The 25,703-nt window shown below is 35.3% G+C and overlaps 1 protein-coding gene across 6 annotated transcripts in view; it reads left to right on the plus strand.

The window, feature by feature from the left end:
- FOCAD (focadhesin) overlaps positions 1–25,703 on the plus strand; it is a 369,886-nt gene that overhangs the window by 37,465 nt on the left and 306,718 nt on the right. For all 6 annotated transcript variants that reach the window (XM_074281856.1, XM_074281859.1, XM_074281857.1 and 3 more), the window contains one exon: positions 9,496–9,600. In XM_074281856.1, the coding sequence (XP_074137957.1) occupies positions 9,496–9,600 (105 nt within the window). The remainder of the gene's footprint in view (positions 1–9,495; positions 9,601–25,703) is intronic.

Genomic DNA, 25,703 nt, shown 5'->3' on the forward strand with positions numbered 1-25,703 from the left:
TTACATGGATCTGGGATTATGGTCAATTGAATGAGAAATCAATTTTCTATCCAACTTTTGAAGGAGGCAGGCTGGTGTTGTAGTTAAAGATAAAAGCTTTGGCTAAAACACAAGTGCTTTACAAAACTTGGCCAGCTCCTTAGGAAAACTGGGGCTTCCTACCTTGCTGGATTATTGTAGTTTTAAGCTTTGGCTCAGCTCTTTATTTTCTTGTATTTTGTAGGATGAGGAGAACCAATGAGAGAGACTTGTTTGGGACTACTGCCAAGATTGAGTAGAGAACTCTCACCACAGACTTTGAAAAAAATTCTTACTCAAACTTTAGCTTCAGTCTGAAATGATTAAAAAATTAGCTGTGTTCTGTTTTACATTTGTGGGTTTTAATCTGTATTGCTGCCCTCACTTAGTTAAATCTTATTTGAAAGTGATAAAGGAGTAATACAGAATTTTTTGATCTTGTCTTTTAGCCCAGCTTCTCTTTTCCTTTTATACCTTTTTAACCAATTCCTAATTGTGGTTTTAAAAAATTCTCTCAACATAAGAGTCTTCCTTCATTGAAAAGTAATTAGTGTATCTAAATTGTAGCTTATAATAGCTGCAAAGAATAATATTAATAGTTGTCCCAGACTTTCTGTCATTTATATAATTGATGTTTGTAGGCCCAAATCTTTAGCTGATAATAGGATAGTCAGTTGAAAGCTGAAAGGAATTTTAAACATCAGTTAGTCTTCTACCTTCATTTTATAAATAAGGAAAAAATTTATAAATAAGATAATATTTAGTAACAGAGCTGGGATTCCAGCATAGGTCTTCTGACTACAAATTCAACTGGCTTGACAAGATACCATGTTGGAGGTTACAGTTTTCATATAAAACTATCTCCACAGTACTGAGTTATGGGAAGATCAAGGATATCGAGACTGATGAAAAGAATAGCCTATGCCGTCTGCCCTATTCTAAACAGCTCTCATCACTTCCACATTTCTAAAATATGTCCCTTATAATCTTGTGGGAAAAGGACAGCACAGGACACTTGGTTTTGAATCTTAGTTTCTCCACTCACAGCCCATGTAACACAGGGAAGTCACAGCCTTTATGCCTGTCTTTTCATCTGTTAAATGAAGAGAATATTTGCTTTGCATCACTCAGCCCGGTTTTTCTCCATTTCAGGTATGGGAAGACATTTGAACAAATGGTGTCATGAAGTGATATGGTATAAACAGAGTAGAGCAAAGAGACCAGTTGAATTGTAGAATAAAATACTTGAAAGACGTGTGTGTGTGTGTGTGTGTTTATTTATTTTTCATCCTGGAAAGAAAGACTAGAGTCAGATTGTGGAGGTCTTTAAATGCCAAACCGAAAAATTTATATTTTGTTGTGAAAGTAATAAGGATCCAGTGAAACTTCTGGAGCAGAGAAATGACATGGTCAGATTGTGTTTTAGAAATGCCACTTTAGCAGCAATCCAGATAGATTGGAGAGGGGACAGGTTGTTTTCAGGGAAACCAACCAAAAAGTTTATTGTAATATTTCATTTTTAAAAATAGTATTTTATTTTTCCAAATACATGCAAAGATAGTTTTCAGCATTCAGAACCTTTGTAGAACCTTGCATTCCAAGTTTTTCTCTCTCTGCCCTCCCCAAGACTGCAAGCAATTTGATTGTAATATCTCATTTAAAATGGGATGAGAACCTGTACTAAATGTTATTGGCATGAATGAAAAGAAGGAGAGGGACATGAGAAGGACTGACTGTATCTACGTGGTCAGAACACTGGATTTGGAGTCAGGAAGAGCTGAGTTACTAGCTACATGATTTTCACTAAGTTCTATTTGCCTCAGTTTCCTCATCTGTCAGAGGAGTTGGAGATGGAAATGGCAAACCACTTTGATATCATTGCCAAGAAAACCTAAATAGGATCATGAAGAGTTGGACTGTACTAAAATGAGTGAACAAACCATAGGATTATTGTGAAGGTAAAATATTGTTTTGTTAGATGCTTAGTAAACTTTAAAACGCTGTGTAAATACTAGCTATTATTATTACATTGTGAAGGTTTTTGAGTGAAAATAAAGAATTATGTAATATTTTGACTGTGAACAGTTTATTGTTAGGAATGGTGGCACTCAATAAAAATATGGAAGTTAGGAAGAGAGGTAGATTTCGGGGAAAATTTTGGACATGTTGAATGTGAAAAGCCTGTGAGATGTCCAGGTGGGAAGATCTAAGAGGTACTCAGAAATACTCAGTTGGAGCACAGGAAAGAGTTGAGAGATGGACATTAGCCTCTCTGTATGATAAACTCCAGTGGTTTTCTATTACAGCCAGAACAATATGTAAACCCCTCTTTTTGCCTTTCAAAGCCCTTGATAATCTTCCCCCACCTTTGACTTATCATTCTTCTTAGTTCTTTTTTTTTTGTTTTGTTTGTTTTTTGCTGAGGCAATTGGGGTTAAGTGACACAGGCAGGAAGTGTTAAGTGGCTGAGTCCAAATTTGAACTCAGGTCCTCCTGACTTCAGGGATAGTGCTCTATTCACTGCGCCACCTAGCTGCCCCTCTTTCCATTCTTCTTACACTTTCCATGTTCTTCCCTCTCCCCCTCCCCATCATCAGTGATATGATTGTGGTCTTCTTGCCTTTCATATAAGACATTCCATCTCCTAGTTCTGGGCAGTTTCACTGTTTGTCCCTGCTTCCTAATCTTTGTCTGCTGGTTTCCCTCAAATCTCAGATAAAATCTTACCTTCTACAGGAAAGCCTTTTCTGGTCCTCCTTAATTCTAGTGCCTTCCCTCTAATGGCTCTTTCCAGTTTATTCTGCACAGTTAAAGGATATATAGTTGCTAGCATGTTTTTTCCTCTGTTTGAATGTGAGTTCCTTGAGTTCAGGAGCTGTCTTTTGCTTTTCATTGTATTCCTAGTTGCATACACCGAGTCAAGTACATAATTGGCACTTAATTATTTACTTATTTACTGAATATAGAGATGCGACTTGAACCCTCAGAAGTTGGACAGATTTTTGGAAGACACTGTGTAGAGAGCAGTAGAAGGAAGGTGAACGAAGAGAGCTTTAGGGGTGGATGGTGAGTAGGATTGGATGCAAAGGAGATTGAGAAAAGATGGGTCAGGTAGGAGAAGCACCAGGAGAGAATGGGGTCAACTGGAGTTGGCAAGAAAAACTATCTCTATTTAGAGCAATGCAGTAGAGAATAGGGGATGAAATTGAAGTGATTTGAAGTTTGAAATGGGGGAAACTCTTATTTTTTCCAGTGAAGTATGAATTAAGGTGCTTAATTGAGAGATAGGAGGAGGATATGATCTTGAGAAGGGAAGGTTTGAAATAAGTGCTGGAATCAATTTAGTGCTACTTGTGAAATAGTGGAGTGGGTCTAAATCAGGGGTTTTTAATATTGAATCATTGGAACTTGGATGAAAATAAAAAGCATATCTTCATTTTCACTAACTTCTAATTGAAATTGAAATTTCTTTTAAAATAGTATTTTATTTTTCCAAATATATGTAAAGATAGTTTTTAATATTCATATTTGCAAAACGCTGTGTTTGCAAAATTTTCTTTTTTTTCCTCCCGCCTCTTTCTCTATCTAGACAGCAAGCAATGCAAAATAGGTTAAACATGTATAATTCTTTTAAACATCATGCTGTGCAAAAAAAAATCAGAAAGGAAACCTGAGAAAGAATGAAAAAGCCAAAGAAACAGCAACAATAAAAGATGAAAATACTATGCTTTGATCCATTCAATTTCCATAATTTTCTCTCTTTGAATGTGAATGACTCTTTCCATTGCAGGTCTATTGGAATTACCTTGAATCACCTCATTGTTGAAAAGACCCAAGTTCATCACAAATGTTCATCACATAATCTTGTTGCTGTGTACAATGTTCTCTTGGTTCTGCTCACTTCACTTAGCATCAGTTCATACAAATCTTTGCAGGCTTTCTAGGTTTGTTTATCATTTCTTATAGAACAATAATATTTTATTACCTTCATATACCATAACTTATTCACCCATTTCCCAACTGATGGGCATCCACTCAATTTCCAGTTCCTTGCTACTACAAAAAGGGCTGCTGCAAACATTTTTGTACATATGGATCCTTTTCCCTCTTTTATGATCTCTTTGGGATACAGACCCAGTAGAGACACTTTAGCATCTCTTTTAAAAAGTTAAATAATAATTTAAAAACATTATTTTGAGAAAGGGTTTCCCCATAGGTTTTACCAGATTGACCAAGAGGTCCATGACAAAACAAAAAAATAAACAAAAAAAACCCAAGAACCTTAAAGGATCCTTCGTCTAAATGCTTTAAGAGTTCATCCAACTTCATCTTTTTCTGAGTTTCTTATTGGGTGAATCTTAGTTAACTTTACAAGAGGCAGGACTCTTAGGGTGGGAAAAGAAACATATATAAGCTAAAGATGAAGAGAGTTCAGAGGCAATGTCAGCCATGCCCTTTAATTTACAAATGAGGGATGCTTAAGTGAATTTCACTCAGACACAAAAGTTGTAAGGTGGAGAGGTCAGATTTATAGCTTTATATATATATTGGAGAGGTCAGATTTATAGCTTTATATATATATTTATATATTTATAGACTGCTTTGATTCCCAACTTTTTTTGGGAATCCCTCTTTGTATCCCATGAACCTTTGACACTGGCTTCCTTGCTGTTCATTAAGAAGGATACTTCATTTCTAGAGTCATTACACTTCTCTACTGGTTCTCTTCCGTATCTGGATTGTTTTCCCTTCTTTATTTCTGGCTACTGGCTCCCTCCAGGTGTCAGTTGAAATTTCTCCTTGTACAAGAACCTTTTTCTAGTTCCCCTTACTAAAAAAAATGTTAATAATAACTGGCACATAGAGTTATTTAGTGCCTGCATGGCTGTGTATCTGTCCTGCTTATACCTTATTGGAACTCTTGCCACCAAAAGGTCTCTGATGTTGAACCAGGCTGTTTTTTAACTTACCTGGCATATGAAACCTATCCTATTCCCCTACCTCACATATATTTTAATATTTTACTAGTTCTTATAGGCAATGGATATACTGTTATTAAAGTTTTTTTTTTAGCTTTAAAAATTATTTTTAATTTATGGAATAAAATGAAGTTTTTTCATAGTACAAATTTTGAATGATGGTATTCTTTTTTTTTTTTAATTTTTTATTATATATATATATTTTATAATATTATCCCTTGTATTCATTTTTCCAAATTACCCCCCCTCCCTCTATTCCCTCCCCCCGATGACAGGCAATCCCATACATTTTACATGTGTTACAATATAGTCTAGGTACAATACATGTGTGTGAATATCATTTTCTTGTTGCACAATAAACATTAGAATCCGAAGGTACATGCAACCTGGGCAGACAGATATTAGTGCTAACAATTTACATTCACTTCCCAGTGTTTCTTCTCTGGATGTAGCTACCTCTGTCCATCATTGATCAACTGGAAGTGAGTTGGATCTTCTTTATGTTGAAGATTTCCACTTCCATCAGAATACATCCTCATACAGTATTGTTGTTGAAGTGTACAGTGATCTCCTGGTTCTACTCGTTTCACTCAGCATCAGTTGATGTAAGTCTCTCCAGGCCTCTCTGTATTCCTCCTGCTGGTCATTTCTTACAGAACAATAATATTCCATAACCTTCATATACCACAATTTACCCAACCATTCTCCAACTGATGGACATCCATTCATCTTCCAGTTTCTAGCTACAACAAAAAGAGCTGCCACAAACATTTTGGCACATATATGTCTCTTTCCGCTCTTTAGTATTTCTTTGGGATATAATCCCAGTAGTAGCGCTGCTGGGTCAAAGGGTATGCACAGTTTGATAACTTTTTGGGCATAGTTCCAGATTGCTCTCCAGAATGGCTGGATTCTTTCGCAACTCCACCAGCAATGTATTAGTGTCCCAATTTCCCCACATCCCCTCCAACATTCATCATTATTTGTTCCTGTCATCTTAGCCAATCTGACAGGTGTGTAGTGGTATCTCAGAGTGGTCTTAATTTGCATTTCTCTGATCAGTAGTGATTTGGAACACTCTTTCATGTGAGTGGATATAGTTTCAATTTCTTCCTCTGAGAATTGTCTGTTCATATCCTTTGACCATTTAAAGAATGGTTCGGTTTCTTATAAATTATGGTCAGTTCTCTATATATTTTGGAAATGAGACCTTTGTCAGAACCTTTGTTTTTAAAAATATTTTCCCAATTTGTTACTTCCCTTCTAATCTTGTTTGCATTAGTATTATTTGTACAGAAACTTTTTAGTTTGATGTAATCAAAATCTTCTATTTTGTGATCAATAATGATCTCTAGTTCTCCTCTGGTCATAAATTCCTTCCTCCTCCACAAGTCTGAGAGGTAGACTATCCTCTGTTCCTCTAATCTATTTATTATCTCCCTCTTTATGCCTAAATCATGGACCCATTTTGATCTTATCTTGGTATATGGTGTTAAGTGTGGATCCATATCTAATTTCTGCCATACTAATTTCCAGTTTTCCCAACAGTTTTTTCCGAATAATGAATTTTTATCCCTAATGTTGGTATCTTTGGGTTTGTCAAAGACTAGATTGCTATAGATGTACCCTTTTTTGTCCTTTGTATCTAATCTGTTCCACTGATCTACCCGTCTATTTCTTAGCCAATACCAAATGGCTTTGGTGATTGCTGCTATATAATATAGCTTTAGATCAGGTACACTTAGACCACCTTCCTCTGAGTTTTTTTTCATTAGTTCCCTTGCAATTCTCGACCTTTTATTGAATGATGGTATTCTTATGGAACGCTTTGATTTTAAGTACCCATAATTTAATGCAGAATTTTTTAAAATGGTGGTTAGAAGAGCTTTCCTTTGTTGATAGTATAGCCCAACCTCATGATGGAAACATGACTTTGGGAGAAGTTTCTTGAGTTTGAAGATCATGGCTTGCATTTTATTTCTTCCTGCTTATTTTTTCATGTCTGAGGTTGGTTTCTGGGATCTTAATTTTCAAGAGTTTGGTAGATGGAGAAATATAAGCACACTTCTTGAAATCTCTTTTGCTTCTTAGTAGACTTTCATACATAACAAATAAAAGAGGCGAACAGAGAACAAATGGGCACCCTTACAACTGCTGTGGTGAGAAGCCAGGAAAATAGGTTAATTCTTCCAAGATTTTACTCTTGGGAGTTTGTTTTCAATTATGGGGATTTGTTTGTATGTTGCCTAGTCATCTCTGCAGTTAAATCTATTTACTGAGTGTTTACCTTTTTTTTGCCTCTTCAATTCAGGAAATGGAAATGAATTTTAATATCATATGTTGGATTAAACAAAAAAACCCCAACAACTAGAGTGCATCAGTTATGTTCTTATAACCTTATTTTTCCTGCTATTTTTTTTTGGCCCAAAGGGGGGAAACCATATTTAGGAATATGAGATCATCAGTTTAATTTTCAAAGGGACTTTAAAGGTCATCTAGTTCATTTTCACTTTTTAGAAAAAAGCAAACTGCAGCTTAGATAAGCTAAATGACTTTTCCAAGGTCACATAGGTAAAACGAAACAGTTTGCATAGAAGCCTAGGCTCTCTGGCTCCAGTTCCTCATTCTTCCTCTCTGAGGTGGGTTCCCCCTGCCCCCCAAACGTTCCAAAATCCTGGCTGCTATATGGTGGTCCTGTAACTACACACTAATCTGTTGACTAGGTATTAGTTAAACATTTTCTATTTGCAAAGCACTCCTGGGCACCGAGGATAGGGTTATAATACTGGAAGAGAACCAGGGCCATTTTGCTTCATGCCTTCATTTAGGTTCAGATAGGTTAAATGATTTGAGGTGAGATTTGAACTCTGGCCTTTGCATTCCAGAAGCAGAAAATTTTCTCTCATACTGTGCTGCCTGCACTCTCAAGGTTCTTAGACTTGATTTCCAGTGAATCAAAAATAAACGTGTAGAAACAAGAAATGCTTGTTTTATTTCGTAAATTAAGATAAAAAGAAAGTGGACTGTGTGAATGAGTGGCTGGATGGCCTAATGGAGAGAGCACTGTTTGGTACCTCCAGTGCCTAATAGTTAGGTGACCATAGCCAAGTTCTTCAACCTTTCTGCCTCAATTTTGTGATTTGTAAAATAGCTAATAAAAATAATATTTACCTAATAGTACTTGTGGGAATCAGAAACATAAAATATATTACCCACTTCATTATCAATTACCAGAATAACCTCTCAATATCAGTTTATTTAGTAGCTATTTGTAATAATTTTACTTCAAGATCTCTGCTTTGATTAGAAGTTGTAATCACTCCCTAGCTTAGAACTTGGATTTTGGGAGATTAAAAGAAAAGACAAGGAAGGGTTGTCAGCCATCTCATATTATGTAATGTTGCCTGATTTCTTTTGGGGAACATAGCCTACAAAGGGGTTTGTTTGGTGTATTTTTGAACAATCTGAAAAATCTAAATGCCAATAAAAAAAATCCTCACTCTTAACCTGCCTAATGATAAGACTCAGAATTTAGCCACGCTGATCCTGAGGTGGCAGGTGTTTAAACATCATTAGGTCCTTCCTTTTTTAGCATGATAGAACCAGCCATAAATTGCATAGCTTTTAGGGCCATCAGGTCACCTTCATACCATGGTGATACATTGGGCTAGGACATTAGTGGAGGGTTATAATACTAGTAAAGATTTTTGTTATGTTGCTTATATTGTAAGCCATTCTTTTATTGACCCTTTAGTATATACAAAGTAGTATTTAAGGAACTGTCATTATAAGGTTAGAACTGACCTTTAGGGGTCAGTTTATCTTCTACCTTAGAAGGACAGTGATAACTGGATGGCTAGATTTCATTGAAGTGTATTGATTATAGTTATAATCTTTTCTCTCCTCTTGGGAATGATACTTCATAGTTTGCTGGTCATAACCCAGAGTCATTCTGGGAGGAAGGTTTTCTTTCCCATTCATCAGTTTTGGATTAAACATACCTGATCACACTTCTTAATCACAAGATACCTAAATTCTTACTTTCCTCAACTTTCTAGCTTTCTTGTAGGATAAATCAGCATTTCTGAATTGGAATCTCTGTAATATGCATAGGGATTTTTTGATGAATTTTCTATGATAGTGCTATTTCCCCTTGCAGAATATTAAATAGGAAATTATATATGTAGATTTATATAATTTAAAATGATCATGTAAAGCAGTTACTTTTCAAGATGTGAATATAGTTTAATTTCTTCTTTTACTGCCTCATTTCTCTATCTCCTTTTTTGTACTCCCCTGGTTATATGGATCAACATTTATGAGTTCTGTCAATACCCAGGGTTTAAATTTAACCACAGTAAGACATCCCAAGTACTGTGCTTTTCATATTGCAAGCACTCAATAAATGTGAATTGAATTGCTTTAGGCTTGAATAGCCATCCTGATCCTCTGCTGTGATTATGCTCATCATTTATTAGATATTCTTATTGTTTTACAGAAATACACATGGTTTGATAAAAGCGGTTGTGAAGTTGATACAAATGCAGGCACTTAAAGAAGGAAAAGATGAAGAGAATTCTGTTAAAGACTTGTATGGTATCAGGTAAGTTTTTTCTTCCTTTTTAAAAAATTTCTTTAAGCTTATGAAATGTCATTCCTTGAATCAGGTAGTTGACTATTTTATAGGTTAGGAAACTGCCATAAGGAATTTGAGTGATAAGCTAAGGTCATCTGGGTAATGGGCATCAGAGGTGAGATTGGAACTCGGTTCCCTAACTTTCAGGCCCCTTAATGTACTTTGATTGATTAAGCAACTATTTTGTAGCAGACACTATAGTGTAAGCACTGGGGATTAGAAAAAAAGGGGGCAAAAGACAATCCCTGCTCATAGAAGCTGCTAATTAATTGGGTATGGCAACACACAAACAGTACAAAAAGGCTTTAAACAGAGGAAGTTGGAGATAATCAACAAATTGAAGGCCTTAGCATCAAGATGAGAAATCAGAAAATCCAGTGGGATTTTAGCTGGGATTTAAAGTAAACTAGAGAAATATTCCTCCAACTTCTAAAATCTATTATCAAAATTTTGAGGCAGTTACATGGTACAGTGTATAGAAAGTGTTGGGCATGGAATCAGGAAGATCTGAATTCAGTTTCACACACTAACTTTGTGACTCTGGGCAAATTTTAAAATCTTATTTTCCTTGGTTTCCTCATCTGTACAACAAGTTGGAGAAGTAAATGGCAAACCACTCCAGTATCTTTTTTTTTTTTTTTTTATTTTTTTAATTTAGGGAAGTGAAATAAAAGTTTTATGAATATTCCCATTACTACATAATTTGACTTACTAGTTTCTTGAAAATGCACTTTACCAAGAACTTTGGATGTTTCAAGACTGTACTTAGAAGCCCAGAGTAGTAGTTTTATATCTGAGGTTAAAATATCTTCCTTTTTGGTAGATTTAAGAGACTTTGGGCTTATAAAGGGGAGAGCCACTTATACTCTGTTGTACCATGGGTAATTTTAAGTATGTGTTCATGGAATTAGGAGCTGATGGTCTAAATAAGAAATGTCACACATGTGACAACAACATCTTAAAGTATAATTAGGAAATATTTAACAAAATAAACAAAAATGCAATAAAACATAGCATTAATATGTGGTTTTCTAAATAAGTTTGTGGCATGTAGAGATTCTCACTTACAGTTTATTGGTCCCTATTTATCTTTGAGTTTGACATCAATGGTTCATATCAAAATGGTATTGACTGCCTTGTAGCATGTTGTAATCCTGAGACATTTTCAAAACTTAAAACAAGGCACATTTATATTAGTCAGAACTGCCTCATTATGAGATTGTTTAAGGTTTTGGTGTTCTCAGGTTATTGACAGCAGTTAAGAATACTGATTTTCTTAGACTTTTGATTTAGATATGAAATTTTAGTCTCTCCCTCTCATTTCATTCTATTTTGTTTTTTGAGATTGGGTTCTCTCTATCTCACCCAAGTTGAAAGTCCCGAGGCTACTTACAGCCCTGACCCCACTGCTGATGGGGAAAACACAGAAGCTTTGATCCATTATGTTCCTAACTGGTCCAGTTTCCCCTTTTCTTGACATCCTCTTTCACAGCCCTCTCACTTCCATTCACCCTTGGTGCCTCACAGTGTTGGTGCAAGGCTTAGTGTGGACACAGGATTGGCTTTAGTTCAGAACTTCTTTATTTAAACAGTTCACCAGCTTTAGTCTCCCTGAGCAGCAAGGATTATAGGTACGTGCCCATACTTAGGAGGCATTCTAATTTTAAAGTTAAAGCAGCTGAGACCTAGAGAGGGTAAGTGATTGGACAGAGGTTGCACAGCTAATAAGTAGCAAAGCCAGAATCAAATTGAAGGCTCTAGACTATGTTTCTTGGCCTTCCCCATCCTCTACCTGAAATACCTTGATTTTTCATGCTATATAGTTCATAGAGTGTAGCAGATAATGTAGGAGAGCAGGCTGATCTAAAAGAGAAAAATGTAATTAAAAAACATCATGATGGGCTGGGAAATTTTTTCTGCTCATAAAATTGAATTTTATTACAGACTGAGAGGTTCCTGAAAGTCATCCCTGAAAAATGAGTCCTATTTCTTGATCAGTGGGACTCTGGAGATGCCTTGTAACCAATGTGTGTTGCCATAGGAACTCTGCCCAGTGGAGCATCCAGACTGTGCTGTCCTTCAAAAAAGGGAGAGAATAAGAGAATGAGAACATGATATGATAAAAAGGGCTTTGCTTCATGCTTGTGAAAGACAACTAGCTTGGCTGAAGCGATGTAACAGAGAGAGGAAATTCATTGTTTTTGAGATTCTGCTTCTGAGGATTCAGTCACCTTAGTTTTCATTATCTCTTGTGTTTCCATCAGTAGATTCCCCAGAGCTTGATAGTGATGAAGTGTGAGAGTTTCTCTTAAATAGAATTATTAACAGTGCTTTCTTTTTGTAATAAGGAAACACTATCTTCATATATTATGTCCTAGTCTTCTTTTTAACTAGAGGATTGTATATTATTCCCTCTTTCAAAAGCATGATTATTTTCCAAATTGGAGTGTTCCCACTGTAACTTTTTGGAGTGAAAAACAAAATCGAAAATTATTCATTTGGAAAAGTTTGGGAAACATGCCAAGTTTAGTTTCTAATAATGATAAATATTGCTCTTTTTGTGTGTGTATATATTGATTCATGGATTAGTTTGCTTAAATGTCATAGTAGTTTTACTTTAAGTTGTCAAGGATTTATATCGTAAATCATCTTGGCTTTAATGAAACCCATAAAGGGATAAAATGAATAGATCTTAATTAAGTCTCTTGATTCCTGGATTTTTCTAAAATCTTCCATACATAATCATACAAATGAGTTAATAGAGCTCTGCATTGAGAACAATTTGAATTTATTCATGGTTCTTTCTGTTGGGGTTGTTTGGGTCAGGGCAAATGACATTTTAACTATTAGAAGATAATTAAAGGGCATTTTCATGATTGGATCTTTGTTTATTTGAGATAGTTATATTGAATTTATTCTCATTTTCTTTGTCACTGTGACTGACTATTGCCTTCCTTTCCTACTCATTAAAACTTTCTCTTATAATGTTGACTATTTCTGAAATGTTGTTTTTGAGTCATTGCATTCATGTCCAACTCTTTGTGATCCCATTTGGGGTTTTCTTGGCAAAGATAACTGAAGTCATTTGCCATTTCCTTTTCTAGCTCATTTGATGAGGAAAGTGAAATAAAGTTAAGTGACTTGCCCAGGGTCACACTGCTAGGAAATGTCTGAAGCCAGATTTGAATTTAGAAAGTTGACTCTTCTTGGATTCCAGGCCCAGCACTGTGCCCTGTGCCATTTTGCTTCCCTGATGGCAAAACCCCATCCCCTAATCCATATGCTTAATCTGTTTCTACTTTGCCCAGAATTCTATGCATGCTTTATCTTCAGTTCTCTGAAATCTCTTCTGTTTGGTACACTGAGCAGAGTTGTGAAGAATCTCAGTGTTTCAGTTTATTTTATATTATTGTGGTCATTGCATAAATTGGTTTTGCCTTCTATGTTTTTTATTAGTTCTTCCAAGATAACCCGTTTCTTTGAGCTTTCTCTGTTTCTTCTTATGGTGCAACAATATACCTTTGTATTCATATATCACCATTTGTTCAGGATTTATTTATCCATGAATTCCAAATTGTGTTCTAGTCCTTTGGAACTCTCCTTGGGGCATATGTCTAGTAGTGCTATATTTAGGTCAAAAGTTATGTATAATTCAGTTACTTTTCTATTTTAATTTCAGATTGTTTTTCAGACCAAGTCAGGTTAAGTCATATTGCATTTATTAAGTGCTATTAAGTGCTAACCTCTGGGGATATTGAGGAACCCACCCCCCCAAAAGAAAAAAGCCAAAACCAAAAACAATTTCTTCTCTCAAGGTGCTCACAGTCATTGGGGGAATCCTCATGCAAACAGCTATGTACAGGCAGGATGTACACAGGATAAATTGGAGATGTAGAGAGAAAGCATTAGCATTAGAAGAAGCTTATTTGTAGGAGGTGGGATATTAACTGGTTCTTGAAGGAAGCCAGTATGAAAAGGAGAAAAGTCAAGGGATACAGATAGCCATTGAAAATGAATGGACTGAAGAGATGGAGAATTCTGTTTAGGGCCAATTCCTCACATAAGATGTGAACTGGGAACAAATTATCAGAAAACAGGAAAGAGCTGTGGATTTTCTATTTTACCCTACATGTAATAGGGAGCCACTGAATTAATGTATAGATTTAGGAATATAGTATGTATATGATTTAGGAAAATCACTTGGGCAGCTGAGATGAAGGAAGGAATGAAACCAGCATTATTAAGAAAAGGCTGACTGAAGTGGGGAGAGGTTGGAAGCAAGGAGGCCGGCCAGAAGGCTATTGCAAGAGTTCAAGGAGGAGATGATGAAGGCCCGAACCACAGAATATCAGGAGGGACAACTAGGATGCTCAGTGGGTAGTGTGGAGCGTGGAGTCAGGAATACTCATCTTCCTGAGTTCAAATACTTCCTAGTTGTGTGATTCTGAGCAAGTCACCTCCCTGCCTCAGTTCCTTCTGTAAGATGAGCTGGAGAAGGAAATGGCAAACCACTTTAATTTCTTTATGGGATCTTGAAACATTAGACATGACTGAAAACGACTGGATGACAATGTCAGGAGAAGAGAAGCTATAGAGGAAGAATTGATAGCACTTGGGGCAACTGATTGGATGTCACAGGTGAGAGAATGAGGAGGCAAGTTATAAGCCTGGATTACTGAAATCATGGTGGTGCCCTCCATAGAAATGGGAAAATTAGTGGGGGTGGGGAGGAAGGGTTTTGGGCTTAAAAACAACAAGTATAGTTTTGGATGTGTGAGTTTAAGGTTAGTGTGAATGTCCAGTAGGCAGTTGTTGATGTGAGAGTGGAAGACAGAAGTAGCTCAGCATACTAGAGAATTATAGGTGATAATTAAATCCAGAGGAACTGATGAGATCATTAAGAAAATGGTGTTGTGGGAGAAGAGAAAAGCATTGAGGGAGACCTATGTCGGCTAGTGCGCCCACCTTGGTTGGAAGAGAACCTGGGGAAAGCAGGTGTTAGAAAAACCTAGAAGGAAGAGAGTAAAAGAAACTAGAAGAGTCTCAGAATCTGCAGAGAGTTGAAGAAGGATGAGAATTGAGAAAAACCATTAGATGTTGCAATCAAGAGACTTATTAATGACTTTGGAAATAACAATTTCGTTTGAAGGATGAGATTGGAGACCAGAATATAGAGCTTTAAGAGAGTATGAGCACTGGATTTATTAAGGCGGCCTTTTCAAGGAGTTTTGCTGTTGGAGATAGAGCGATTAGTAGCTAATGGGATGGTTGCATCAAGTGATGGTGTTTGGAGAATGCAGGAAGCAAGGTATTGTTTGCAGACAGTGTGGGAGAATCCAGAGATAGGAAGAGATTGAAGATGAGGGGGTATGGAAAGGTACCAGTCTGGTAAAGAAGATGCAATGGACAGAATGGAATCACTTTTGCATGGAGAGCACCGTCTCATGGGAGAGGGCTGAAGTAAATGGTGTTGGAAGGCCTGTTAGGTGAGGTGGGAGGTGAAGAGTTCATCACTTGACCAAGAGTGCCTCATCAGTATGCCAATTTTGCCATTGCCTCTCCAATACTGAGGGAGTACCTGATAATTATTTATTACTTTGATATATCTTTTGTTCCATGATAATTTTTCTGTTTGTTCATGTAAAATATGAAACTTTCAGTCATTTGGAATGTGAAGAAATTTCTCTTGATGAATAAATGCAGCCACTTTTGTGAAGATAAAATATAAATCAAAGTCAATAGCAAGCAGTGATTACTTTATAAAACGAGCAGACTGATCAATTTGAATTGTTGTATATCAGGTCTTGTCATCATACTCAAAAAATGATTTATATGTCTCTTTCCTTGCAGTACTTGAATGTAAAGTAAGTAAAGTTGAAGTCACACTTAAGTGGGTCACAATATTAAATGTAATTTTGCTTGTCAATCAAATGTAATTTAGTTTCTAAAAATCTTGTAACTTTTTGAGCATTGAAATAACTTGTGAATAATTATAAACAATTGTTTGAATTGTTCAACTATTAAATTTAAATTATTCTATTACATTTTTTAAACAAAAATGAAATGGCATTCTTTTATGATGTTATTATTGGTAAATATGACACATTTCTTTATATTCCATTCTAACAAAACTGATTAATAGACTTTTCTTGTGATGGCAAATTAAACTAAGTATTTTAACTAAAACACTTTATTTTTGGCTAATAGTGACTAAGGAATTGCTTGGCTTATTAAACAAAATGACAAAAGTGTTTACCGTTTGTGACATGTTATTTCTGAAAGGTCTTTTTGTTTTTATGAACAGAAAATCTTGATCTCATTGTTTAAAAAAAAAGTATTACATTCATAATGTCTTCCCATGGCTATTAGTTTTCATTATTTTTACTTCAATGAAGTATTGAAAAGTAAAATAAACAGAACCTGGAAAATGAATACAACAATATAAATGGAAAGAACAACCAAAACAAAATAATCAAAACTGAATGCTGTAGTAAAATTTATAACGACTAAGCTTGGCTCCAGAGAAGAGATTTAAGATATTGCTCCCTGCTGTGCTGCAGAAGATGAGGCCCATGAGTTTATGCTGCGTATAACAGCAAGCTTTTCTGTAATGTAGCTTAGTTTTGGAAAACTTAAAACTTTTTTTTCCCTTTTTTCATACCTTGTTATAAATGATACTCTCTGAGATGAGGAGGGATACATTTGAAAATGTAGGTGATGTAACACAACAAATATGGAAATATGTTTGAAAGAATTGCACATATTGGCTTGGGGAGGGGGGAGGTAATGGAGAGAGAAAAATTTGGAACATACAATCTTGCAGAAATATATGTTGAAAACTATCTTTAAATTTTGTATTTGGAAAAATAAAATACTGTTATTAAACTAAAAATGTAGGTGATGTGAAAATGAGACATTTACAGATTTATTTAAAAACAACAAAACCAATAAATAGCAGTGTCATCAATGATGTCATTTTTTAGAAGTTCTATACCCCGACAAACAAGTCCATCTATCCTATTAATAATATGGTAATTATCATACATTGTATGTTCAGAAATATATACCTTACATTGTTGGGTATGTTTAAGGTTTCTGTTATAAAATTTTTTAAAATTAAGTTACTTGTATAGATTATTTTATGAAAATGGGATGTGTTGTTTTTTTTTTTTTTTAATATTTTTTGGTTTTAAAAAAGAGTTTAAGGTGATGCTACATAAAGTATGAAAAACTACTGCATTATGGGGCTCAGAATCAATTACAGCAGGCAGCATAACCTGTACTGTTTATCAAGAGCCCTTAGGTGTGAGCAAAGAAGGCTTTTGTACCAGGCATTGTAAATCAGTGGAGTGTGATGGAGGGTATTAAAGCCTTAAGTTACTCAAGGGGGAGCGCTGATGGTAGAAGCACTGGCGAGGTGAGTCTGAAGAGTGGTTTCCCTCAGGAGACCTGCAATTAAGGGACTCAAGCACAGAAATGTCATGCTGCTTTATAGCCCTTTTTGCCTGTGTGTTGGGGTGACAGTATCATCAAGCTTTGGAGAGGCAACTGATGAGCCGTGTATTAAAGCATAAAGGATATGAAAATCTTAAAACTCCACTGAGACATGTGCTCTGGTCCTACTTGAGGAGTCATTTAAAGCAAGGCTGCATTATTATGAATAATTGTGAGTTTTCCAGGCATTGAATAGGCTCTGGTACTTTTAATGTTGAATATCAGTGGATATTAAAGCTCTTTGTTTCTTAAACTAAGGAAGCCTTGTCAAATCCAATAGACTTGTGCTGGGAAGTCCCTTCCTCATGCAGAGAGAGCATTATGGAGACTGAATGGGAATTGAAACATAGTATTTTCACCTTTTTTTTTCTTTCTCTGTGTTTTTTTACTTTTTGACCTGATTTTTCTTGTGCTGCATGAATAATGAGGCAATATGTTTAGAAGAATTTCACATATTTAACATATATTGGATTGCTTGCTGTCTTGGGGAGTGCAGAGGGCAGGAGCAGAGGAGAAAAAATTTGGAATACAAGGTTTTGCAAAGGTGAATGTTGAAAACTATCTTTTGCATATTTGGAAAAATTAAATCCTATTAAAAATAAAAACAAAACAAAATTAAGAAAGCCTTATTAGTTCACAGACTTTCAGTATAGTCAGTACTTCTTAAGATGTTTGGGATAGTTTACCTATGTAGTATTTCCTACTTTCTCAAATAAAACAATTTAATGATGTAAACATGATTGTGAGGCAATGTTTGGAAGTAGTTTTTGTATAGAAGTTGTTTGAAAACTCACTAATTTTAGATTAGTGTATTTTGAGTTCTTGAAGATATCTGAAGCAATAGGGTAGTATTAGCCATAATCTATCTTTGACATTTTTTTTACTTCTTCAGATTGGTTTCCTTTAGTTGGCTTGAAATTTATTGAGAATTTACTAATTTCATTATTACTTTTTATTGCATCTCTTTAAAATGAAAGCTTATGGGACTTTTTTTTTTGGCTGAATAATTAAAAATGAAAATCTCACATAATACTGTGTAATAAGTAGAATGAGGTTCCCATAAATTTCTATGTTGATATGTAGGCATAAATAATTTCCTAATGGATAGGCAGAAAGGCTGGTATAGTTATTTATTAAGTTCTTATTATGTGCTGGTTTATGTACTGTGCTAAAGACCAGGGATACAAATTTAAGTAAAAAGAAAGACAGATCCTGCCCTCAAGGAGTTTATGTTCCAGTGGGGGCAATCTATATATAAAAGAGTGCTGAATAGGATGGGAGGAGGGAACAGGAAACCAAAGTGCCAAGGGAGACAGCAACTAAGGCCGGGTGTAGGAATCTGCAAAAGTTACTGCCAGTATTTTTGTCTAACATTTTATCATAAGCTTTAGTTTGTTTTTTTCTTTTTATTCATACTATATAAATTTGCCATCTATTTGTGAATGAATTCTTAAATAGTAACTTATCTGTTATAAAATTTATGCATCTCTTTTCACTTAATCATTGTGGTACTAGATTGATTTCCTTTAGAAATACTAAAAATGCCTTTTAATTTATATTCTTTTGGTATTGTTATCTGAAGAGATATAATATGTTGAAATTATTTGGATGCAGAACTAATTTTAGAAGTTTAAATACTCAGAAGAGAGAATTCTAAAGATGAGTTTTGAACTGATATTGAACTCACAAGTATTTTATTCATCATGTATTTTTTTTTAAAAAAAATACTCCTTTCAAGTAAAATTCAGTTGTAGCTTATAGTGTCCCAAAAGTCTTAGTGCAATTCAGAATTTTAGTAGTGTTTAAGTGAGCTATTAAAATAATTTAAGCTTTAATAACTTAAACTACACCAAGATTTTTGGAACATTTGGTGTAAAATCAATCAGTCAGGAACTAGCTCAATCATTGGATATACAAGTACAATGAATGAAACAGTCCCAATACATAAAATATACTGTGTAAATATAAAATTAATGAATAGATATTTATGCATAGAACGTAAATATTGGTTAGTATTTGGGGTGATCTGGAAAGGCTTCAAGAAAAACATACTGCCTGAACTGTTTCAAATGGGGGGAAAAAAGATTCCATAAGGTAGAAGTAAGTAAAGAATGATTTCTAGTCTTAGGGGAAGGAGGGGTTGCAAAATTGTGGAATTAGAGGATTGAAAGTGCTATATGAGGAATAGAGAGAAGGACGTTTATCTGGATTACAATTTGGGAGGAGTTGTAAAATGAAAGGACTCTGGAAGAATAGGTTGGAGCTAGGTTGTAAAAGGATTTAAAAGCTAAATAAAATATTTTATACTTTATTAGAAACAACAGGAAGGAAACCACTAAAGTTAGTTGAATTATATGATTACATATTAATTTAAGGAAAATTATTTTAGCAATAATATGTGGGATAAATTGTAGTAGTAAGAGAAATGAGATTATTGCAGTATTCCAATTGAGAGGTGATGAGGTACTGAACTAACATGACTACTATCTAAATGAAAAGAAAGGATGAGAGAGAAATTAAGGATGTTATAGAGGAAGAAAAAGAAATATTTGGCAATTGATTGGGTAACTGAGTCAAAGATAAGTCTAAGCAAACTACTGGGGAGACAATTAAATGATGACAGATATAGAATGATAAAGAGGGATCTTGTTCTCTTTTGAATAAAGCAAATAGACCCTTCCTAACAGCTCTTTTGAAGCAAATTAGAACAATACTTTCAGTTTTCCCTATTTAAATGTTACGCCCAAAATTTCAAAAATAATGAGGCATATTCAACTTTAAAAAATGTGAGCAAGAGCAGCTAAGTAGTGCAGTGGATAGAGCACCAGCCCTGAAGTCAGGAGAACCTGAGTTCAAATGTGGCCTCTGTCACTTAAGACTTAAGATCTGTGTGACCCTGGGCAAGTCACTTAAGCCCAATTACCTCAGCCAAAAAAAAAAAAAAAAAAATTAAAAATGAGAGCAATTTTTTTTTTTTGGTATCTAAATAAAATAATTATCTTTAAATGTTTATTTAATTTTAACTTTATTTTTTGCATCAGGTTTATGATATGCCATAATATATTAAAGAACACACACATATAATTTACAGATATAAATGTATATTTGTATACATTTTTTTAGTTATGTGTTAAAGCTGTGCTTTAGGCAAATTATTTGTCATTATGGAGGAAAGATTGGAGTGGGCAGAAATTTTTTTTAACAGTAGCTTTTTATTTTCAAAATATATGCAAAAATAGTTTTCAAAATTCACTCTTGCAACCCTGTGTTCCAAATTTTTCTCCCTCTCTTTCTCCCATTCCCTCTCCCCTAGACAGCAAGTGATCCAATATAAAGTAAACATGTCCAATTCTTTTGTATGTATTTCCACATTTATTAGGTTGCACAAGAAAAATCAGATCAAAAAGGGAAAAAAATGAGAAATAAGAAAAGCAAAGGTGAAAATGTTATGTTGCTTTTCACATTCAGTCCCCACAGCCCTTTTTCTCCGGTTGCAGATGACTTTCCTCCGTCATGTCTTTTGAAACTGGCCTGAATCATCTCATTGTGGAAAAGAGCCATGTCCATTAGAATTGGTCATGGTATAATCTTGTTGTTGCCGTGTACAGTGATCTGGTTATGGTCATTTCACTTAGCATCAGTTCATGTAAGTCTTTCCAGGCTTTTCTGAAATCATCCTCCTGATTGTTTCTTATAGAACAATACTATTCCATAGCATTCATATACTAAAACCTATTTAGCCATTCCCCAGCTGATGGGCATCCACTCAATTTCCAGTTTCTTAGGGCAGAGACTTTTTGACAGACAGACTCTCCTGCAGGCTCTTGCATTACGATCCAGGCGTGAGCTGATAAGGGCCTGAACTTGAGAGTTGGCAGTGTCCCAAGAGAGAGGAGGTCTAATTGAAGAGATGTTGCAAAGGCGAAATAGAGAAACCTTGCTAAAGGATTGAATACAGATGGTGAAATATAGTGAGGATAAGGATGACGCCTAGGTTGTAATCTGTGCCTGGGAGGTTGGTGGTGGTCTATACACTAAGAGATCTGGACCTGGGAAAATCTTGTACGTTTTGAATTTAAGCTGTCCACTGGATAGCTAAGAAGCAATTGGAGATTGGAGGTCAGCAGAGAGGTTAGAACAAGAGAGATTAGTTTGAGAATCATCAATGGAGCCATCATAATTAAAGCCACGGGAGCTGATGAGATCACCAAGTGAAACAGTATAGAGGGAGAAGAGGGCCCAGGATAGTTTTGTGAGATACTTATGGTTATAGGGGATGACTCAGGTGGAGATTTGGCAAAATGGAGAAAGACAGAACAGTTTGGCAAAAGAGCTGTAGTTCTCCTGGAAACCTAGAGACAATATCAAGGAGTGGAAGGTGATTAGCAGTGGCAACTTTTGCTCTTTTAATGGGTCTTTGGGAGGTTAAGTAAAGTCAGGAAGGTTGGTAGACGGTGGCCTTTTCTGTCCCTCAATTGCTCCATCCACCTCTACAATATACTTAAGTATCTTTCAGATAATATCTTTTCAGATATTAAAAAATGGGGGAAACATTTTTCACAGATAGGATGGGATTGGTTTGGATGATTGCTGTAGTGTAAAGATGATGAGTTGTTCGACTTAGAAAAACACAGAAAGACATTTGAAGAGAGAAACAGATGACAGGAGGAAATAAGCCTAGATGGCATGGTTTTATTATATAGCTATGCATGAGTATTGCATTGCATAGAGAGTGGACATTGGTATATTTGTTAGGGAGAGGAGGTATGGGGAAGTATATTCATGTGACATCTGGTTATTCTCAGGTTTTGTGTCTGTGGAGAAGATACAAAATTTTATTATCTACATTTGTAAAAATTCTGGCCTTAGAATTATTGTTATGATATGGCTTTTCTTAAGTTCTTGGTTGTAGAGCATAAATGCCCTTTAACAGTGAGCTGGTAGCAGCCCCTTGTTTTTAGTGTAACTCCTATTTCTCATTCTTGCCACAAAGGAACACTAGACAATATAAGAATGTGATCAGCCATAGGTATTTATGAAAAATAATATGAAATGCAGTTAATGTTTTATTTAATAAGATTTTTTAAAAAATCAAAATTAAGAGGAGGTGATATGGCAGTGGAGCAGAGATTGCTCCTTTGTTAGGTTTTTTTCTCTTAATGCTTCTGCTGTCTGATCAAGTGGTCTTTATGAAACACACCATCACACACACCAGATACCTCTCTCCTTGTACAAGTAGAGGTCAGTATTTTTGGAAATAGTAGATGTGGTAGATATCAGCAGCTGCAATGGTCCTACTGCCACCAAGGAATGACTTGCATCCTTTTCTTTTTTCTCTTTCTTATTTCTTCCAAAATTCTCTCAATAGGCGGCCCCTGTAAATCCTCTGCCCTTTCTTGAGCATGACTTCTCATTAATTTCCTTTCTTTCTAAGCTGGGAGACAACTAAAAATCCTAAGATTTTTTTTGTGACCATCTAACATCTTGCTAGAGTTTTTTTTTTTTTTTTTTAAGCATTTAGTATATTGTATCTTCTAACCCCTTCTTTTTTATTTTATTTTATTTTTTAAATTTTAAACCTAAATGCAAAATGAGAAAAAGAAAAAAAATTGCCATATACATAGCAGACCATTTCAGGAAAAATCTATTTTGGAAACAATACTGACCAGCTTTGCCTTGTTTCCTTGTTCTGTACTGTGCACATTTTTTTACTTTATTTCCCTCCCCCTCCCCTCACCAACCTAAAGAAGGCTACCACACACATACATACATACACACACACACACACAATACACAATGCACATATACATAACTATCTATAAACATACACACACGTACTCATGCACAGATATGTGTTAGTACTTTGTTTATTTCCTTCTGTCATCTATTTCTCCCTGCATATGTCATTCTGCATTTTTCTAAGTCAACCAGCTTATAATTTTTATACTACAGCAGTCACCCAACCCAGTCACATCCTATCTGCAAGATTGTCTGAAATCAATTTTCTGCATTCCTTCTGTTTTTGGCTACTTAAGTTTTATTTACATGAGAAAAAATTAAATTTAAGGTAATTGAAATTATTCTTTTTTATACTTAACCCAGTGTTCTTACCTCATAATGTAGTTTAAGCCGTGATACTGCTGATTTTTCTTTTTCCCCTTGTTCCTTTGAAGTTTCTAACCTCTTGTTTTCCCAAGTGAACTTTGCTGTTATTATTTCTAACTCAGTAAAATAATTTTTTAGTAATTGTGATGACATTGAATAAATAAATTAGGCAAAATTGTCATTTAAAAATTATAATGGCTTTATCTGTCCATGAACAAAAAATATTCAGTTATATAGATCTGAATTTATTTGTGTTAAATTTTTTTAATGTTTATGTTCATACAGTTCATATACTCATGTACTTTATGTTGTCTATGTATTTTACATGGTATAAAACAAGATAGAAGAATATTGATAACATTGTAGTTTTTCTATTTTTCATTATTATAAAGTCTTTTAACTTTAATTCTGAGATGATTACTATCTTCTGCTTTTTAACATACTAATTCTGCTTCTGTCCATTATTTCATCTTTGTATATTTTTTAATTTTTATGTTTCCTGAAAGCAACATATTGTTGAATTCAAATATTTAATCTGCTATCTATTTCTGTTTTATGGGCAAATTTATCTCATTCACATTCTAAACTACAACTGTATATTTTACTACTTCCTGTTTTCCTCACTATCCTTTCATCCTATTTACTCTATCCTTCCTCACTCCTCTGCCTTACGTCTAACCATTAGTTTGCGCTCCAAAAATCCCTTCTTTATGCTCTTCCCTGCAATCCCCTTGCCCTCTTTTTATCATTCTAAGTATATATATATATATATATACACGTTCTTCCCTCTTTAACCCATTCCCAGTGAAAGTTTCCAGCACTACTTGCCCTCCCCATTACCTTCTTCTGTATCAGTTTTTCCTTTTATATCTTATTTGTTATGAGATGATTACTCCTTTTATTATTCCTTTTTAGCACACCCTACACAATTTTATTGTTTTAGAATCACCCCATTATACTAGCTCAGCCCAAATAATGATAAATATAAGAGTATTATTGATATTTTCATTTATATGAAGTAAGCAATTTGACATTGAGTCCCTTTTAATTGACCTTTAATATTGGCTCACATTATATTTCTGCTGGATGCTGTACACTTAAGTTCAAATGTTTTTGTCATGAGACTTTGAGTTTGTTAAATGTCTCTCCTCCCTCCCCCTTCCTCTCTACTTGTAAGTCACAGCCAGCGGCGCCAGCCGCGCTGTCCAGGTAAATGATCTTGCTTCCTATTGTCCCTCAAGTGATTGCAGACTACAGCTGTCCTGTCTAACCAGGAATTGAAAGGAAGGGCTCTGCTCTCCTGCCAAGTGCCCACAGCTGGTCATGTCCTTGCCCCTTTGCTACTGCACTCACCAAGTGTGTGCTAGTTGCTTTTCCCAAGGAGCGGTAGCCCAGCCCTGTGTGGTCAGCACAGCTGTGCTTGGTGTCTCTCAGCAGTGGAGAGTTTCCTGCTCAGCTGTCAGACTGTCCCCACGCTGCCTGCTGCATGAAAGTTTCTAAGGCTGAGTAGGTCTTTTTGTTGATTCCTCCTAGTTGTCCTGCAGGTGTTTGCACTTCCCTCAGGTCCAACTTCTGTCCCTGGAAGTCTTGTCTTTCCAAGGGTCTCAAATTTTCTTAGGTGTACAGCCCTCCCTTACTCTATTACAGCTCTCTTGCATGTCCTAGCGTCATCAGCTTGATGTCTTAATGAAAGACAAATAACCACAAGGAGGATAACTACTTTACCCTATTCTATTTCTGGTTTTCTAAGGCTTTGCTCTGTCTTTTTGTGAAGGAAATTTGGAGAGCCTAAAGTTTCTGACTATTCTTTTATCTTCTTAGCATCCCTTTTCCTTAATTACTTAAGGGGAGGGATTGGGTTGCTAAATTAAATTAGTCATGAGTAGGGTTGATTATTATTAAGGGCTCTCTGGGGTTGCTTTTGAAACAATCTTGCCTAAGTATTAATGAACCTGTTAGGTCTACCAGAGACATCAAGCCACACTTGTCAGTGGACAGTGAGCAATGAGGTATCAGAATTCATCAGTTAAATGGCTCTTTAATCTTCATATAGTAACTAAATAAAGCTGCATAATAAACAATCATCATTTCCAAGGACTCATCATTAAACATGTTACCTACCTGCTGGACAGAGAAGTGATGGATTCAAAGTATAGATTGAGGCATTATTTTTGGATGTGACCAGTGTGGAAAATTTTTGTGTGTGACTGTGTATGTTTTTGATGAGGGTTTTTTATTATTATTTTTCTCAGTGGGCAAGGGAGAGTTCGGCATAGAGAGAAAGAAGGTAGATTTTTTCAACTGAAAAAAGTTAATTAAAAAATAAATCTTAGCATAGTGTAGTTGCCATGTTGGAAAAGTATGTAAGTTATCTCTTTTTCAGGCCATGAGTATCAGGTTTCACTTTCATTCTTTTGGTCTTATGCTTTGTCACTGTGTTGATCCAAGTACAAAAGTCTTTCTTCTGTACT

Source organism: Sminthopsis crassicaudata, chromosome 1 (genome assembly GCF_048593235.1).
Source record: "Sminthopsis crassicaudata isolate SCR6 chromosome 1, ASM4859323v1, whole genome shotgun sequence".
NCBI classification, from domain to species: Eukaryota; Metazoa; Chordata; class Mammalia; order Dasyuromorphia; family Dasyuridae; genus Sminthopsis; species Sminthopsis crassicaudata.